General features: G+C 43.0%; 1 protein-coding gene and 1 pseudogene across 1 annotated transcript in view; both read right to left on the reverse strand.

Moving 5' to 3' along the window:
* Positions 1-1,127: 1,127 nt before the first annotated feature.
* LOC111951794 (ankyrin-3) overlaps positions 1,128-17,891 on the reverse strand; it is a 116,800-nt gene continuing 100,036 nt past the window's right edge. Inside the window, exons 36-45 of the mRNA XM_023970008.2 lie at positions 14,599-14,673; positions 12,962-13,093; positions 10,941-11,084; positions 6,666-7,620; positions 6,214-6,400; positions 5,822-5,899; positions 5,254-5,337; positions 4,943-5,065; positions 3,915-4,000; positions 1,128-3,077 (exon numbers count right to left, since the gene is read on the reverse strand). Of these exons, the coding sequence (XP_023825776.1) occupies positions 3,935-4,000; positions 4,943-5,065; positions 5,254-5,337; positions 5,822-5,899; positions 6,214-6,400; positions 6,666-7,620; positions 10,941-11,084; positions 12,962-13,093; positions 14,599-14,673 (1,844 nt within the window). The 3' untranslated portion in view covers positions 1,128-3,077; positions 3,915-3,934. The remainder of the gene's footprint in view (positions 3,078-3,914; positions 4,001-4,942; positions 5,066-5,253; positions 5,338-5,821; positions 5,900-6,213; positions 6,401-6,665; positions 7,621-10,940; positions 11,085-12,961; positions 13,094-14,598; positions 14,674-17,891) is intronic.
* On the reverse strand, positions 17,186-17,890 carry LOC139022960 (ankyrin-3-like; annotated as a pseudogene).

The following is a 17,891-nucleotide window of genomic DNA, read 5'->3' on the forward strand; positions in this document are numbered from 1 at the left end:
GGGTGTGCGAGACTTGACATCAGAAGAGTTGTGGTGTCTCATCCTTTCAGGCTGTTGGCCTGAAGTAGCACTAAATAGATTTATATAGTGGAGTACTGTATTTACTATTAATGTAGTGTTAGATGGTAGAGTATTTGTTGTATTACAAAAAAATGTGTTGATATAAAAAATATAAGCAAAGTATAAGGGAGTTATACTCCAGTCTAGTGGGTGGCGGTAATGCAACATTTATTCGATGCCAACCGCCATTAAATCTCATTGAAGAAGAAGAGCTAGCTCAGTCTTATTTTGTGCTAATGCTCATTGATGCCATAGGATACAGAAAAGTATATAAAGAAAAGTAAATATGTAGTATATTGCAATTAAGTGGACAATATTACTGGGGGAAACCAAAACCACTGATGTTTAGCTTTATCCAACAGTAGTCTAACAAAAAGGCACAATACATGAACAGTATGTTTCTGCAGTGTGGGTTTGATTGAATATGACCCCTTATATCATCTTACCAGTCATGTCTGCGACAACATTTTAAATAAACTCCTAGTCCCGATTTTCCACCCTTCTCCCAAAGTGTGCACTGCCACACTTTCTCGCATGGATTTAACAATAGTGGAAACTCCCTCCAGCCCTTCCCTATATAATAGACACTTCTTGATGGCTTCTTGGGTTTTGTAGATCTGAAAAGACTATAGCCTGAGAACCCACCCCACCCAGCCAAGGCTATGATAGTTTATGAGAAAGACGTGTTCATCTCTGGCTTAGCTACTGATTTTTGCAATTTGTTCTGCATTTAGGCTAACTTCTTTAAAAGGATAATGAATGTGCTAATAGCAGGTTCTCACTGTGGTGTTGTATAAACGAGGCTTCGAAAAACACTTTATAGAAGATTTCAATTCTTGAAAATGTCATTTTGTTATTGTTGATATACTACCTCTTCTTGTGTCCAGCTAATTGTTCAATCATACATTACATCATAGATACACGTGTATGTGACCAATAAAATTTGACTTGATCTGCCAACCTCTTATTCCTTAGCCTAAACATTTCTCAATCCATTGGAATTTCTTCCAAACATAAGAGATTCAACATCACATAAACAAACACAAAGATAAAACAGAAACAACTGATTGCAAAATCAATGCATTTTTATTTTGTTATTTTGTTTTTAAATTGAAACATTGTGGTGGCGTCATTACTGCTATAGCCTCTAAAAGAAGACTTTGAATAACCAAAGTGCTAGAATAGTTACATTTCAATGGCTTCACTCTGTTAGTAAGAATTGTACATCAAAAAATTAGCTCAAGTGGAAACACATATCAAACAAAATTGATCAAATTAGCCTCTACCCCCTGATTGACATGTAGGATGGGAGATATGATACAATACCCTAAATGACTTCACTTGTCAAAAAGAAAAAGTCCTTTACATGGTTGTCATGTCCACAGCATAAACATCATCACACTAAGTCTGAGCCTTCACACCAGAATAACACCACACTTGAACTACATGGGCCTCTAGTCAAACCAATACAAAGAGAAGATCTAATGCAAAGTAATCGCCAATGAGCTATCAAATGAATGCTAGTTAGACACTGCATACAGATTCTCAAGCCAAGAAAGATCACACAATTCATTTGATGCTTAAATAATCGTTTGACCATCCAGTGTTTTTGTCATACATATTCTATTAAGAGCTACAATCAAATAATGTCTTATGTCTTTATGTGAGTAGATTAAATTTAAGGAAGTACTTCACCAAAGCCCAAAAGGAAATTACACCTTTTCTTTAAAACCACAGCAGCCTTCATAAAACCAAATGACACACTGCTAAAATGATTACAAACAGTCTTACAGCGTACAGAGAACTCTACACCTTATAGCCAATACACACAATACAGTTATAGTTTTACGGCGAGCCAGTCTACTAGCATATACATTCAGATAACTTCTTTCTCATAGCATTTATGCTAATGCCAGCAGAAGCTGCCGTTCAGTTTTACATAGACAAACGGTAGACTACATTAAACCCTCAAGAAGCTATAGAACAAATTTTCTTCATACTGTTCCTAGTCCCCGACACAATAAATGCTTTTATGGTATTTTTTTCATTTCAAATATAAAACTGGTGACAAATGTAAGGACTATATGTGTACACAGATAAAGGGTTTTAATTCTCATTTTAATACAGTGTTTGCAAACTTGTAAAAATTGTACTTAAAATAATGTGAACGGCATGCATGAAAATATGAGTACTCTGCTTTTGCAGAATTAGATACATCCCCTTTTTAGGAATCACTTAAATTCGCAGAAGATTTTCTGGAAATGTCCTCTGTTAAAATCTAACCAGCTTTTTTCATATACAAACATTATACCTGCTATAATAATGAATTATACAAGAACGTGTGAAGTTACACTCAAATCTTCCTTAAAAGTGGAACCATTTTGATAATAATGTTGAAAGCACTTGTAAAGTTCTCTCCTGTGCATTATCATCCTGTAACTCATCATTTTTTTTTATTGTACACATTGTAATTTATATACATGAAAAAGCTGTGTATTATTTTTAGTTTTAAAAAGGAAAACAAACCCCACAGCAATTTACAACCTGACATTTATGGGTCCAAGAAAAAACTATAAGGCGAGTGTTGGAGGTGGATCAGAAGTGTTCCTCTAGTTTTTGTGTAATTTTGTTGATTTTCTTTCTCCTACTACTAGAATTGAGCTTTTGSGCCATCTTTGGTCACAYGTGTATGTTCAGTTGCACCTGTAGTTTTTCTGTGATGGAGTCCTTTTTGTTGTCACCACAATGCTCCTCAAAAGCTCTCACGACACCAATGGCACGTTACGAGTCACAAACAGGAAGCAGAATTCTCCTGGTCCATAGACCACAGGATGTGAGAGCCATACAATTAGAATTCAGATTCCATGGTGAGAACCTTCCAGGTCCCTCAATTGACAGGGAGTGAGTTTTTCATGCTCATATTGAAATCAGACGGATCAAGTCCTGGCTGAAATTTCTTGAGTTTTTCAGTTTGTAACTTTCTGCCCTGGAAACAGATGAGAAGAATTCCTGCACACCTGAAAATTAAGAAAATATTACAATATATCAGATATTGGCAGCATTTTGGGCAGCTGTTTGAAAGAAGGGAGCCATTATTAGAGGACATAGCCCATGCATTCACTAATGCTTACAAGTTCCATTTTGCAAGCCACCCACAAATCTACGGGAGCAATCACTCGACGATGCTAGAGAGCATCAAGAGGTCTGTGGGCTACAATTGTCATGGTCACCCTGGTTGTCATGGAAACCACCAGTTGAGCCACAGTTCATTAGAGTGCCACTACTCTTTTTACTCAGGTTTGCTTAAACTGAATAATTCACTGATGCAAATAGTTAACAACACCTTACAGGGATTAACAGTAACCAATCAGATAGCCACTTCTCTTTGTAATGTAATTCCCACACAATGGGCTGTCTATGAGCTGGCCTGTGGGGGGGATTTAATGGACAAAGAGAGAGTTAGAGAGAGTATATGTGTGACAATAGGTGTGTTTTGAACATCACCCATGTTCCCTTTGTGACTAGTCACCCACACAGCTGACAGGACAAAACGCAGCCAGAATCAAAACAGACAAGAGTCAGACTTTCAGTTGGAAACATGAAGGTCTGCTTGTGTGTGTGTACTGTTTGGAGTAGAATGAAGTACATTAATCAGAGCAGGAATGTAGAGTGGAGAACAGTGCAGAAGAAAACAGAACAAGTATAGTGAAATGGAGCAGAGCTGCACCAGGTTTACACATGTACATGGAATGGATCAGAAAATATTGAGCACTACCACTGAACAGTGTGGGGTATAAAAATGATGATTTTATTAGAGAAGTGGGGGGATTAAATCACTTTACTTGGTAAAGTACCTGGTGGAGCACAGCTACCCCTACGATTGAAGCTTCTTTTCTCCCAACCTCCTCTCCTCCTTCCTGCTTTTAGCTCCATCTCCTTGCTGAAACACACATACACATACGAGTGAGGCAAAGCCAATCTCAGAACCCTATCCTGACAAGCAGCAACCCAACACAGCAACCTCAAACAGCAACCCGAGTGCAGCTAGACCAGAGGTGAGATGTTGTAACAATAGCAACCTGAAACCATCAACCTGAAAGCAGTAAACCCCACCAAGCAAATGTTAGCATTACACACAGTTAGCAGGATACCATGAAGTGAAAGCACACAACATACTAGAGGCATGTGTCCTAGAGGCAAATTCCTGGAAATAAAAGAATAGCCCAGAGGAGTTATATCACCAGAAACAAGAAAAAATAAAGTGTCAGGGCAGTGTGCACCTGGTTCATGTCAGAACAATCAGTTCTCCAATTGAATGTGGGCCACAAACAATAGCTGTTAACAATAGTTAACATCATGAATCTTGCCCTGGAGTCAGCACTACAGAGTGGTCACTAGCTGGCACAGCCACAAAGTCATAAAATCTGATTTTAAACCTTACCCTAACCACACTGGTAACCCTAATGCCTAACCCTAACCTTAAATTAAGACCAAAAAGCTAATTTTATCCGCATACATTTTTACAATATAGACAATTTGGACTTCGCAGCTGGCTTATCTACAGGGAAGTTGCTCAGTTCTGCCTCCAGGACAAGACTCATGAAAATAAATGTCAACCTGCAACAATAGCTGGGGCAACATCCTAGTCACTGAGCACCCATTGCATGCACACACACACACAGACGCACAAACACACAGACACTCAAAACAGACATACACACACTGGTAGCATTGGCCGCAGCACTCCACATCAGATCACAACACCCCATACTGAGTTAAAGGTCCAAAGGTTCTGACCCGCCTGTTTTCTGTTCAGGCTCAGAACCCTAGAACCCACCCCTGGGGCAACTCTCTATGAAGCCTATTCCGTCGTCATGCCAACCTCTAACTCCTCCTCCAGTAAGAAAGGGCAGGGCCAGGGGTCTCCTCGGTCCCAACTCCCCCTGTCCCCGCCCTGGTCGTCAGGCGTGGGCGTGGACACCCGACGGATGACCTTTCTGATGACCTGGGAAATGGGGCGGAGATAGTGATCATGGTCAATAAGGAGAGAGTATGACCGAGATACACGCACAAACACAAAGAGAGGGTATAGGTCATTTTGGGAGGAGAGTTTAGAGGAGGTGGGTATGATAATTTAGAGGTGTGTTTTTAGGAAGACGGTGAATCAGAGTGAAGGCAGTGGCAGATAGTTACTTTTCTAGTGATGATGTTACCGTCTTCATCAGTAAACTGTTCTTCTGTCACTGATTCGCCCGGAATATTCTTTGCCTGTTCTCCCTGTAAGTGTTCATGGTTAGGACTACAATCAGAACTGGTCCAAATTCATCTCAGCCAGTGTAACAGCAAACCATTAACACACTTTACATCACCAGCACCATCAAACTGCAAGCAAACCTCTAGAGAAGACAGAATATCTTTGAATTCCCCAAGAGTTGTTGACTCAAGCAAAATCAAAATGAAAGTGAAGTGTCCCTTTAAATGGCATCACAGAGGCAACAGTGAGACACAGAATGTTCCTTGATTAAAGTCAAGCTATGAAAGCAGGTTACCAGGCCAGGACACACTTACACGCTCGCACGCACACCATTCAAACACTGTACACACACTGTTCGCAATCACACATTTCAGACGTTTCCTTTAACTCCCACCGCTTGCTGTCAGTTAAGCGAGCCACACCAGTCCACTGCACACCAGGAGGCAAAGTCAGATGAACTATCTACCGCCAACCTAAACCAAACTTCACCCAGTCTCAGCAGGGTACCTTAAGAATGACCCGGCGCCGAAACACCCTGGTGGTGACAGTCCGTTCCTCGTCAGAGCCGGACTCACTAAAACGCTGCTGATGAATGCAGTTAAGTAACATTACAGACAGTGAGAAGGGGATGGAAACACAAAATACGTAGGTGGTAGAGAATAGTTTTTGCTTCACACAATCCCAAGGATCTTCTAACACCTATAAAAATAAACAATGTCACATCTGGAAAAATTGTTCCAGTTAAATTTACAGTTGATTTGAAAYTATAGACATCCACTTCATGTGTCACTGTAAAAAGGGAGCAGCGATCCACCTGATGAGCAGTATTCACTGTAGTAAACACACATTCAAAAAAAAAACATTTACAGTACACTATTTTGCATAGTCTTTGCAATTACCTGGACTTTCCTCTCAGATACAAGCGTGCCTTCTTCCTTCCCACATCCAGTTCTTCCATTGGCTGAGTCCTGCGATACAGGAAGTGACCCGTCCTGAGGTGGTAGCTCCGTGTTTTCGCCATTGTGCCTAGACCTCGCTAGCTCCCCTCTAGAGGAAGAGGTGATGGAGTCACTGGACTTCTCCTGGCTGTGYGGAGAGATTAGGAAAAAGGGTACATTTGAGACTGAGATTAAAACTCAGATGAATGGTTTAGGATTATGATTGAGATCAACATTGATTAAGATAAAGAGTTAGATTGAGAATAGGATGGGATTGGTATTAAATTGAATGAATAAATTGTGACGAAGGCAGAAAGACTGAGGCGAAGATATTAAATCCCAGTTGTAGATTTACATGAAAGTGTATTTATCCTTAATCCATAACTGTGATGGAATAATTTAGTTTTGTGTACCTATTTTCCTGGCGGTCTAGCAGGTCTGAGCTCACACTGCGGCCGGGTGTGGGCGGCTCCACGTTGACGCTGGATGTGTCACTATGCCAACCTGGAAGTGAACACACGTCTTTTTCTGCCTGTTGCACCTGACTAAGAATCTCCTGAACCCTGGCCTCCGTCATTTCCTCGTCCTCCTCCTCTGAGCCTTCCTCCAAATGAATATCCTCCAATAGCGACTTTAACTTATCTTCTGTCTTCTCGTCTTCATCCTCTTCCTCGGTGGAACCAGACACACCCTGCTCCCCCAACGCCTCAGCCCAGGCCTGGGGGGAGAGATATGCACCCCCCTCTTCCACCACTTCAGCCCCATTCTCTACTGCCTTACCCCCCTCCATCCCCACCTTAGCCCCCTCCACCCTCACCATAGCCCCCTCTTCCGCTACCTTACCCCCCTCCACCACCTTAGCCCCGATCTTTGCTTCTACCACTTTATCCCCCTCTTCTGCCATTTCACCCATCTCTACCCCTTCTTCACTACCTCCCTTTACAACCTCCTCAGCCTCCCCCTCAGCCACCACCACTGATGCCCCTGTCTGTCTSCTGTCCTCCTGCTGTTGGAGGCTTATGTCCACTTCTTTTTTCTCTTCTTCCACTTGTACCATCAGCACCTGGTCACCTTCAGCCATTCCTGTGTTGGTGGCAGCGGTGGGATCTAAGTGAAGGGTGTGAATGGACAGGGACAGCTCCCAGGGCCTAAGGGTGGTTCTAGTGGAGGTGTCAAGGTCCACACTAGGCTCCATGTGGCCAGTCCAGGGCTCAGACTGGGTGAGGATGAGGGTAGGGGGGTGTGGGTGGAGCTGGACAGGGGTGGGGTCGATGGTGAGGGTAGGGGGTTCAGAGTGGAGCTCCGTGAAGGGAGGGTCAGAGTGCAGTTGGACTGGGGACTGCAGCTCCGCTAGGATGCTGTGATAATCTGTTGGGAGATGATATAAGCACATGGAAGCACTTGACACAAGAAATCCCACATAAAACACACACCACATGGACTGAGTGACATGGACAAATGCACAGAGACGGACAATAGAGCATGCAACGAAAAACACACACTAATTGTGGTAACACTCAGAGGGGACACTGGTGTCACAAATCACCAGCACAATATTCATCACTTTTGATTCAATTGAGAGCTATCTTAGAGAAATTCAAGGTAAAGTTGTGATAAAACAAATTATATTTACACGGACAAAAACGATCAATACTTATGTCCGTGGCAGCTTTGAACAGTTTAATGACAAGTTTATTTTCTTCTGTTAAAGGGATGGATTCATATGCAGCCTTTGAGATGAGATAAGAAAACATAAATAAATGATATACACTACCGTTCAAAAGTTTGGGGACTCTTAGAAATGTCCTRGTTTTTGAAAGAAAAGCAAWTTTTTTTGTCCATTAAAAATTATCAAATTGATCAGAAATAGTATAGACATTGTTAATGTTGTAAATTACTATTTTTTATGGAATATCTACATATGCGTACAGAGGCCCATTATCAGCAACCATCGCTCGTGTTCCATTGGCACGTTGTGTTAGCTTATCCAAGTTTATCATTTTAAAAGGCTAATTGATCATTAGAAAACCCTTTTGCAATTATGTTAGCACAGATGAAAACGGTTGTGCATATTAAAGAAGAAATAAAACTGGCCTTCTTTAGATGAGTTYAGTATCTGGAGCACCAGCATTTGTGGGTTCGATTACAGACTCAAAATGGCCAGAAATAAAGGACTTTCTCCTGAAACTCGTCAGTCTATTCTTGTTCTGAGAAATAAAGTGAAGATCTGGTACAATGCTGTGTACTACTTCCTTCACAGAACAGCGCAAACTGTCTCTAACCAGAATAGAAAGTGGAGTGGGAGGCCCCAGTGCACAACTGAGCAAGAGGACAAGTACATTAGAGTGTCTAGTTTGAGAAACAGACGCCTCACAAGCCCTCAACTGGCAGCTCCCACTCCACTTTCTATTCTGGTTAGAGACAGTTTGCGCCGTTCTGTGAAGGGAGTAGTACGCAGCGTTGTACCAGATCTTCAGTTTCTTGGCAATTTCAGATCTTCAGTTTCTTGGCAATTTCTAAAGAAGGCCAGTTTTATTGCATCTTTAATCAGAACAACAGTTTTCAGCTGTGCTAACACAATTGCAAAAGGGTTTTCTAAAGATCAATTAGTCTTTTAAAATTATAAACTTGGATTAGCTAACGCAACCTGCCATTGGAACACAGGAGTGATGGTTGCTGATAATGGGCCTCTGTACGCCTATGTAGATATTCCATAACAAATCAGCCGTTTCCAGCTACAATAGTCATTTACAACATTAACAATGTATACACTGTATTTCTGATTAATTTGATGTTATTTTAATGGACAAAAAATGTGATTTTCTTTCAAAAACAAGGAAATGTCTAAGTGACCCCAAACTTTTGAACGGTAGTGTATGTGAGGCATGCCAGGAATACGATTTTGCATATGTGCGATGAGTGGGTTTTACTAGTTGAGATTTGAGTGCGTGTTCAGTCATGCTCACACAGAAAGATAAAAGAAGAGATGAGAGGGGGCCTAGATTCATGTTTCCAGGATAGAGAGGTCGATGCCATCCCAAGGGAGAGGAGAAGATAATTTGTTATGGAATATCTACATAGGCGTACAGAGAAGGTACGGGAGACACACAGGGACACTGACACACAGGAAAGGGGGACTGGGAATGGATGGGAGGGGAGGTAGGGCCAGGACTAYGGCAGTGAGACCATGCAGCTGATATTAGGGGGAGGACGGCAAAGGAGATGGGGTGGGACGAAGGGGGAAATTGGGACCGGCATGGGGTCACATCGGGAGACAGCTGGGGGGTGGGAGTAGAGGAGAGGGCTGTGGCGTCCCCAGTAGGTTTAAGACTTGGTGACTGAGCAGGAAATGAGGGAATTAGCTGGGGTATAGGAGTAGAGGACAAGTGTGTGGGTTGACTGGGGTCCCCKGTGGGTTGAAGAGTTGAAGATTGGGGGTCGAGAAGGAGACATGGAAGAGGAGAGGTTGCTGGATCAGGCAGTGGGGACGGGGGTAAAGGTGTGAGGTCCATGAGTAAGACAGAGGACCATTAACTTGGAGATCGGCTGGGAGATAATGGACGATGTGGGGGTGTGGACTTAGTAAGACCAAGGGGGAATCAGGGTTGAGGGAATGATTCTCAATCGAGGGAGAAACTGGGAATGAAGAGATGGAGGAGCTCTCAGGAACAACGAAGCATGCTACAGGTGAGGAAACAAGACGATTAAAGAGAAACAAAGACATACAAAAAAATCTAACAAAATACAAAAACGTGTTAGCAACACAAGACAATTATGAATGAGAGGACAGAGGTGATTTTGAGAGATTAGGAAACAGGGAAGGGAAAGGGATTGGGAAGAGCAGAGATGACAGCACAAGACTCTTAATAAGCGCTTAAGAGCTGTTATAAGCTGCCCTGGAGGTTGGGCTGTGGCGATGGACGAGAGCATGAGGGGAGGAAGGTAGTCTGGTTTCACAGAGGAAGCTCTGTCATTCTATCCAGGGACGGCTCAGAGGAACTGGAGGTACTGGAGACTAGAGAAGTAAACAGATCTAGAGGTATAGATGAGTTCAGACGGTTGAGTCTATGGCTACTGCATGCATTAGGGAACAAAGGGTTTATACAGTAGTGTCCTGTTAAAGGTACAAGGTAATCAGGTAAAAACAGTGTCTTACAGAATGCAACTGGTTAGCATCATGGATTGTTTTAGTGTTTGTCATCAATTCATCTTTCAAAACCCTTCATGCACAAATGCAATTTGATTTTTAGAGGGCTTAAATAATATCAAAGTGGTGATCGGGTCATGTCAATTAAGACCTCTTTAGAAATGTTTTGGGTTTGACATGCTACCTTCATCATCAGGGTTAGTGTCAATTTAATAGTAACCCAGTCATTTCATAACGTGAATTATAATACATTTCCTGAATTGACTAGGTTAAAAGTGAACCCATGGTACTCTGCATGCTAACTTTTCCTCACACTCATTTGAGTGCATGTCAGAAAATGGGCATACTCAAGCTGGAAATAAAGCCATAAAACGAAGGGTCAGACATCAGCCTATCTAAGATAGGGTACTGTAGTCTCTATAGGCAAATTGCATTCAATAGTATAGCCAGGCAATTTGTTCTTATTTTTGCTACAGTTCTAATGCAAAAAAAAAGAGTGGCAGCAGAGGTAAGAGGTCAGCTAGATGGAGCTAAACTTTACCATCAGCCTGATCCAGGTAAACAGCGTTATCATCGGCAAAACTTCTCGTGCCTGAAATGTTACCATAGTCAAATATCGGCCCCTCCAGTAAAGTCACAATATCCATCCGATTGACTTTGGTCAGCACTCCAGTTAAGGCATCCGCTGTAAGAGAAACAGACAACCCGGAAGTCAGTCAAACAAAGTCAAGACACTGTTGTACAATATGGCAGTTGTTTGTACAATACGCACTGGTCGTTAATCCAGATGTTTTCATTGTCTTAACTCTTGCGAGGTAATCAATATAAATAGTTTACTATCACACTGCAGTGTGTGAAGATGGAAAGAGGATTGCCGTTGTCCTCTTCTCTTGTACCAGGAAAATAGGTCAAATTTTCCTGTACTGAACATAATGTACTTAGTAGTTCTAAAAGACTGCTGGAGCATGACAAGGAAAGGTGACTTCATATGCAGCTGAAAGACAGCTGCACTAGGAATCTTAATAAACATAGAGGCCATTCTGCTTCAACACACAGTACCAGTAAAAAGTTTGGACACACCTACTCATTCAACWGTTTTTCTTTATTTTTACTATTTTCTACATCGTAGAATAATAGTGAAGACATCAAAACTATGAAATAACACATATGGAATCATGTAGTAACCAAAAAAGTGTTAAACGGATCAAAATATATTTTATATTTGAGATGCAAAGAGAAACGACAGCATCATTACTTTAAGACATGAAGGTCAGTCAATCTGGAAAATCTCAAGAACTTTTCAAGCTTCTTCAAGTGCAGTCGCAAAAACCATCAAGCGCTATGATGAAACTGGCTCTCATGAGGACCGTCACAGGAAAGGAATACCCAGAGTTACCTCTGCTGCAGAGGATAAGTTCATTAGAGTTAACTGCACCTCAGATTGTAGCCCAAATAAATGCTTCACAGAGTTCAAGTAACAGACATCTCAACATCAATTGTTCAGAGGAGACTGCGTGAATCAGGCCTTCATGGTCGAATTCCTGCAAAGAAACCACTACTAAAGGACACCAATAATAAGAAGAGACTTGCTTGGGCCAAGAAACATGAGCAATGGACATTAGATCTGTGAAAATCTGTCCTTCGGTCTGATGAGATCAAATTTGAGATTTTTGGTTCCAATCGGCATGTCTTTGTGAGACGCAGAGTAGGTGAACGGATGATCTCCACATGTGTGGTTCCCACCGTGAACCATGGAGGAGCAGGTGTGATGGTGTTGGTGATTTATTTATAATTCAAGGCACACTTAACTAGCATAGCTACCACAGCATTCTACAGCGATATGCCATCCCATCTGATTTGCCCTTACTGGGACTATCATTTGTTTTTCAACAGGACAATGACCCAACACACCTACAGGCTGTGCAAGGGCTATTTAACCAAGAAGGAGAGTGATGGAGTGCTGCATCAGATGACCTGGCCTCCACAATCACCCAACCTCAACCCAATTGAGATGGTTTGGGATGAGTTGGAGCACAGAGTGAAGGAAAAGCAGTCAACAAGTGCTCAGCATATGTGGGAACTCCTTCAAGACTGTTMGAAAAGCATTCCTCATGACGCTGGTTGAGAGAATGCCAAGAGAGTGACAGGCTTTCATCAAGGCAAAKGGTGGCTACTTTAAAGAATCTAAAATAAAATGTTATTTGTTTAACACTTTTTTGGTTACTACATGATTCTATATGTGTTATTCCATAGTTTGGATGTCTTCACTATTATTCTACAATGTAGAAAAGAATACAAATTAAAAATAACCCTTGAATGAGTAGGTGTGTCCAAACTTTTGACTGGTACTGTAAGTCATCTCAGAATGTAAGTGGAAGGAGAGTGGAATGAGAGTGGAATGAGAGTGGAATGAGAGTGGAATGAGAGTGGAATGAAACCGGGTTGTGAAGCTCTGTGGTACACAATCATACAAGTGCAATAAAGTGAGACATGTGATATAATAACTGTTAATAGAAAGCCACAGGGGGTATAAATACTTTTGGGAGAAAGAGGGGCACTCACTCGTTGCGTTTTTACCGTCCCGGCTGACCCATTTCTTTAGTAGCATGAAGCTCTGCGCCGTCAGGGAGTTGGGGTTCTCCACTCGGATGTGGTTGATCTCGTCGACAGAAAAGTCCATTTCCCGAGCTAGCTCTGCAAACACATCAAAAAGCACATTACATCACATCAATTCAAGACATCCATTTCTATATCATACAGGCTTACTTTTCTCTGTAAATATCAATGATGTCGCACTTGCTGCTGGTGATTCTCTGATCCACCTCTACACAGACGACACCATTCTGTATACTTCTGGCACTTCTTTACACACTGTGCTAACAAACCTCCAAACGAGCTTCAACGCCATACAACACTCCTTCCATGGCCTCCAACTGCTTTTAAATGCTAGTAAAACTAAGTGCATGCTCTTCAACCGATTGCTGCCCGCACCCTCCCGCCCGACTAGCATCACTACTCTGAACGGTTCTGACCTAGAATATGTGGACAACTACAAATACCTAGGTGTCTGGTTAGACTGTAAACTCTCCTTCCAGACTCACATTAAGCATCTCCAATCCAAAATTAAATCTAGAATCGGCTTCCTATTTCGCAACAAAGCCTCCTTCACTCATGCCGCCAAACATACCCTCGTAAAACTGACTATCCTAACGATCCTTGACTTCAGCGATGTCATTTACAAAATAGCCCCAACACTCTACTCAGCAAACTGGATGTGTAGTCTATCACAGTGCCATCCGTTTTATCACCAAAGCCCCATATATTACCCAACACTGTGACCTCTATGTTCTTGTTGGCTGGCCCTCACTACATATCCGTCGCCAAACTCACTGGCTCCAGGTCATCTATAAGTCTTTGCTACGTAAAGCTCCGCCTTATCTCAGCTCACTGGTCACCATAGCAACACCCACCCGTAGCACGCACTCCAGCAGGTATATTGCACTGGTCATCCCCACTTCCTTTGGCCGCCTTTCCTTACAGTTCTCTGCTGCCAATGACTGGAACAAATTGCAAAAATCACTGAAGCTGGAGACTTATATCTCCCTCTCTAACTTTAAGCATCAGCTGTCAGAACAGCTTACCGATTACTGTACCTGTACACAGCCAACCTGTAAATAGCACACCCGACTACCTCATCCCCATATTGTTATTTATCTTCTTGCTCTTTTGCACCCCAGTATCTCTACTTGCACATCATCATCTGCACATATATCACTCCAGTATTAATGCTAAATTGTAATTATTTTCGCCTCTATGCCCTATTTATTGCCTACCTCCCTACTCTTCTACATTTGCACACATTGTACATAGATCTTTCTATTTTTCTTTTCTTTTGTGTTATTGACTGTACGTTTGTTTATGTGTAACTCTGTGTTGTTGTTTTTGTCACACTGCTTTGCTTTATCTTGGCCAGTTGTAAATGAGAACTTGTTCTCAACTGGCCTACCTGGTTAAATAAAGGTGAAATAAAAATAAAATAAACACAAGTATGCAGAGCTGCAGTGCAGGAAGTGTCACTCTGAAGAGGGCACTGTTTCCTCACAATAATACAGTGTTGATTTCTTGAGAGAGGGGAAAGCAGGAGGATAGAGGGCCATGAAGCCAGATGGCACTAAGACCAGGGAGCACCATTTCCTTACCAGTCCAGCTAAGTCCCAGGTGGTCAGCCACGATGGCCATCCGCAGGTCTGTTCGCTCACAGGGACTCTGAGGACCTGAAGGGCAGAGAACATCTATTAATCAACACTGTTCAGTATCTTTTCTACTGACTGAAATTGGAGTACAGAGGACTCTTTCCTTTTCTGGCCAAGCGTAGAATTCTCCAAATGATCTAAATTCATACGGAGTGTTCTGCAGCCTCTCCTCTGGGTTTGATATAGACATGTTTAATCAACAGGTTTACTGTGAATGTGAATTGTATTACTCAATGGGTTGGTTAGGCTGACAACACTTCAGATTTGGTTTCCAGAATGGCAAGAAAAGGCAGACTAAACACAATATGACGGACTACAGTGTGTTATTTGGACACAGGTGCTCTGTGAATGTTTGTGAATATGTATCCTCAAAGCAGGCAGTAATTGTCATAAGAACTATACAAACAAAATAAATTAAAAACATCGGTCAAAAGAGTCATGTACTCGTAGGAGCTCTAGTGGACTCACAGTTCTTAATGGGACTAGACAGTACACATGCGGACAACCTTTGTGTTTTTGCTAAGGCTAATTAGCTCAGTGACACAACTTGAACATGAAATAGAATAAACTAGAACTGCTGTTTTCAGTAGCCACCCTGCACAGACAGACAGATAGACAGACTCAGTAGCCGTCAACAAGAAACTGGCTGTGCCAGTGCACCAGTCACTACTCTGGCATGCTGAGGTATCTGACAACTAAGGGGTTGGGGGGAGAAGGAGGAGAGTCTGACAAGGACAAGTACACAGTACATAGATGACGATGACAGAATGACGGCTACTATTTTAAGAGAATAAACACGCCACAGGCAATCAATCACAACGACTTCATGCAACTAAGGTTTTAACAAGTGTGAAAGTTTTACAAACTAGGCTTGATCTCCGCGACGGGGGGCGCCCGAGGCCCCGCAACCTGACTGCCCTCCTTCCCACCAGTCCGCCTACTCCTCCTGCTCCTCTCACTGCCGGAGGCCCTGTCGACCTTAGCCCTTACGGACAAGGCCCCGGCCTCAGCTCTCGAGCCTCTACCAGACCTCGACGAGCGGGAGGGCTGAGAGGGGGCCGACAGAGAGGTGCTCCTGGAGGTGCTGTCTTCCTCGGACTGTTCTCCCTGTGTCTTTTTCTCTTCATCTGACAGGCGGTCGGCCAGCTTTAGCGTCTCCCCGCTAATGCCCTTAAAGTACTCGATGGTGCGTTTACAAACCTCGCTGCCGTTTTCCCTACTCGTCTCACCTGCCGAGCTAACCTGAGATCTGTTTTTAATGGAGAACCTGGAGGGTAACTGTATGGCTACTCTCTCCCTGGTAGACTGAGCTGTTACCTGCACTGATATTGGGGAGCTGGTTGTGCTGCTCTTTTTAATATCTTTGATTGGGATTCTAGACCTGGGCTCTACRTTGGCAATGACAGGCTCTGCTCTTCTCCTGACCTCAGCCTTGACAACCTGTTTGGGTTTTTGCTTCCCTATTGCTGTGCCTTGTGTACGAAAAGACCACCCTGGCGCTTTGACAGGCAGCCTAGACTTTTGCTGCTTCGTCTCAGCTTCCTTGATGGCTTCACTTTCTCTTTGTTCAGCCTGAACACTGCTTTCTTCTACTCTCTCTACAGAGTCACTACAGAACAAAGCTTCAATCCTACTGGCTTTCTGAAGTGTYGGTTCAGACGACGACTGCAAATTAAACACGACACTGCCACACTGTATATAGTTAGCCTGCACGCTTGAGGACTCAAGGTTATTGTTGTTATTGCAGTTCTCTGCAGGGTAATCTTTTCTTTCTGACAGCTTTGGGTCTGTGTATCTGCTAGACTGACTCTCCACTGACTGGTCTTCCAAGTTAATGTACTCTGCCATCTGACTTTCTGACCTCTCTGCCTTACATTCTTTGAGATCCCCAGAGTCTTTTTTCACTGTAATGGAGACGGCTATTCCCATCTTAATGGGGGTGCGTAATTTGGGGTCAACTTTAGAGGCCGTAATGGTGCATGAAGATGTGGTCTCGGCTACAGTGACACCAGAAGGAGCATCGCTACAGCCAGTGCCAGTCTGTGCAGGGCTGCACTTTGCTGATGTGCTGCTGTCTGTGGCAGTCTCTACCTTCACCCCTTCACCCCTCTCCCCTGTTTTTGACTGAGAGGTATTTCTTTCAACTTTGGGCTTTGAGTTTATATCCCTCTCGCGATGTGTCATCATTGCCGGCCCTGTGCTCAAACAGTCCAGCAAGTTCTTGGAGGGATCCCTGCCTGACTGGAAAGCTTTCATGATATCATGCACTGACTTGATTCTTCCATTCTCTCGGATGTATTCTCTTTACTCTGGGGTTTGTGGTACACCATCGTGTGGTAGTCGTGATGTGGGTCTCTTCCTTCACACGCATGCTCTTGGCCCATTGAGTCATCGTCCGGCTGATTTTCATCTGAAAATGATTTCGTTTGGTCCACATTGGATGCATTCAGACCTTTGGGTTCTGCATCAGTGTATCGAACTGCCCTTGATCCTCCATCATTGGTTGCTTGTTATCTTCAGGAGACTCTAACTCCTATAACACGAACAACCTCAGTCCTTGTCTCCGTGATACTGTGGAATATCTGGAAAATGCCTTGGGTCCCATGCCTTCCGCACTCTGTGGGGCAGAGGGTGTCCTTTCACTCCTCGTCTCAAAGCCACTGTCTGAGAGGGGACTCTTGTCCTGGTCATGTGAGATGTCATCTGGAGATTTCTAACATGGCATCAGGCCCAAATAGCACATCTGCTAGTTTACAGAGCTCCTTTTCTGAGCAGAGGACCGCATGTTTGCGGGTGGCATTTTCAGCTTGTGCTCAGGTTTAAGCATTCGTTTTTGTTTCTCCTCTCCTTCCCTTCTAACCTCATCGGATCTATGCTTTGCATCTGCAGTTTTTGAGATAGAGCCACTCCAATGTCATTTGTCAAATAGTTCTACTACCTTCAATAGATTAAAATCTCTGTCTGGTATAGGTATTGTCTTAGTTTTGATTGAGGAAACCACTGTCTCATATCTTGGTGGATAATCCAGTTGCTTGGCTGGGGTCCACTGGTGCTTGTTTAGAGCACTGTGCCTCATCTGTTTTATTCATTTGAATAGCCGTCTTGCTATCCTTGACCGTATCCTTTGTCAGTATCTCACTAACTTTGACCAGGTCCTGCTTAACTTTCTCTACAATCTGCAAGGCTCCTCATCCTCTATTTTAGCCTCTTTGGGAGAGTCAGACTGGAAACCTTTGGAG

The sequence above is a fragment of the Salvelinus sp. IW2-2015 genome, linkage group LG25 (assembly GCF_002910315.2).
Source record: "Salvelinus sp. IW2-2015 linkage group LG25, ASM291031v2, whole genome shotgun sequence".
NCBI classification, from domain to species: domain Eukaryota; kingdom Metazoa; phylum Chordata; class Actinopteri; order Salmoniformes; family Salmonidae; genus Salvelinus; species Salvelinus sp. IW2-2015.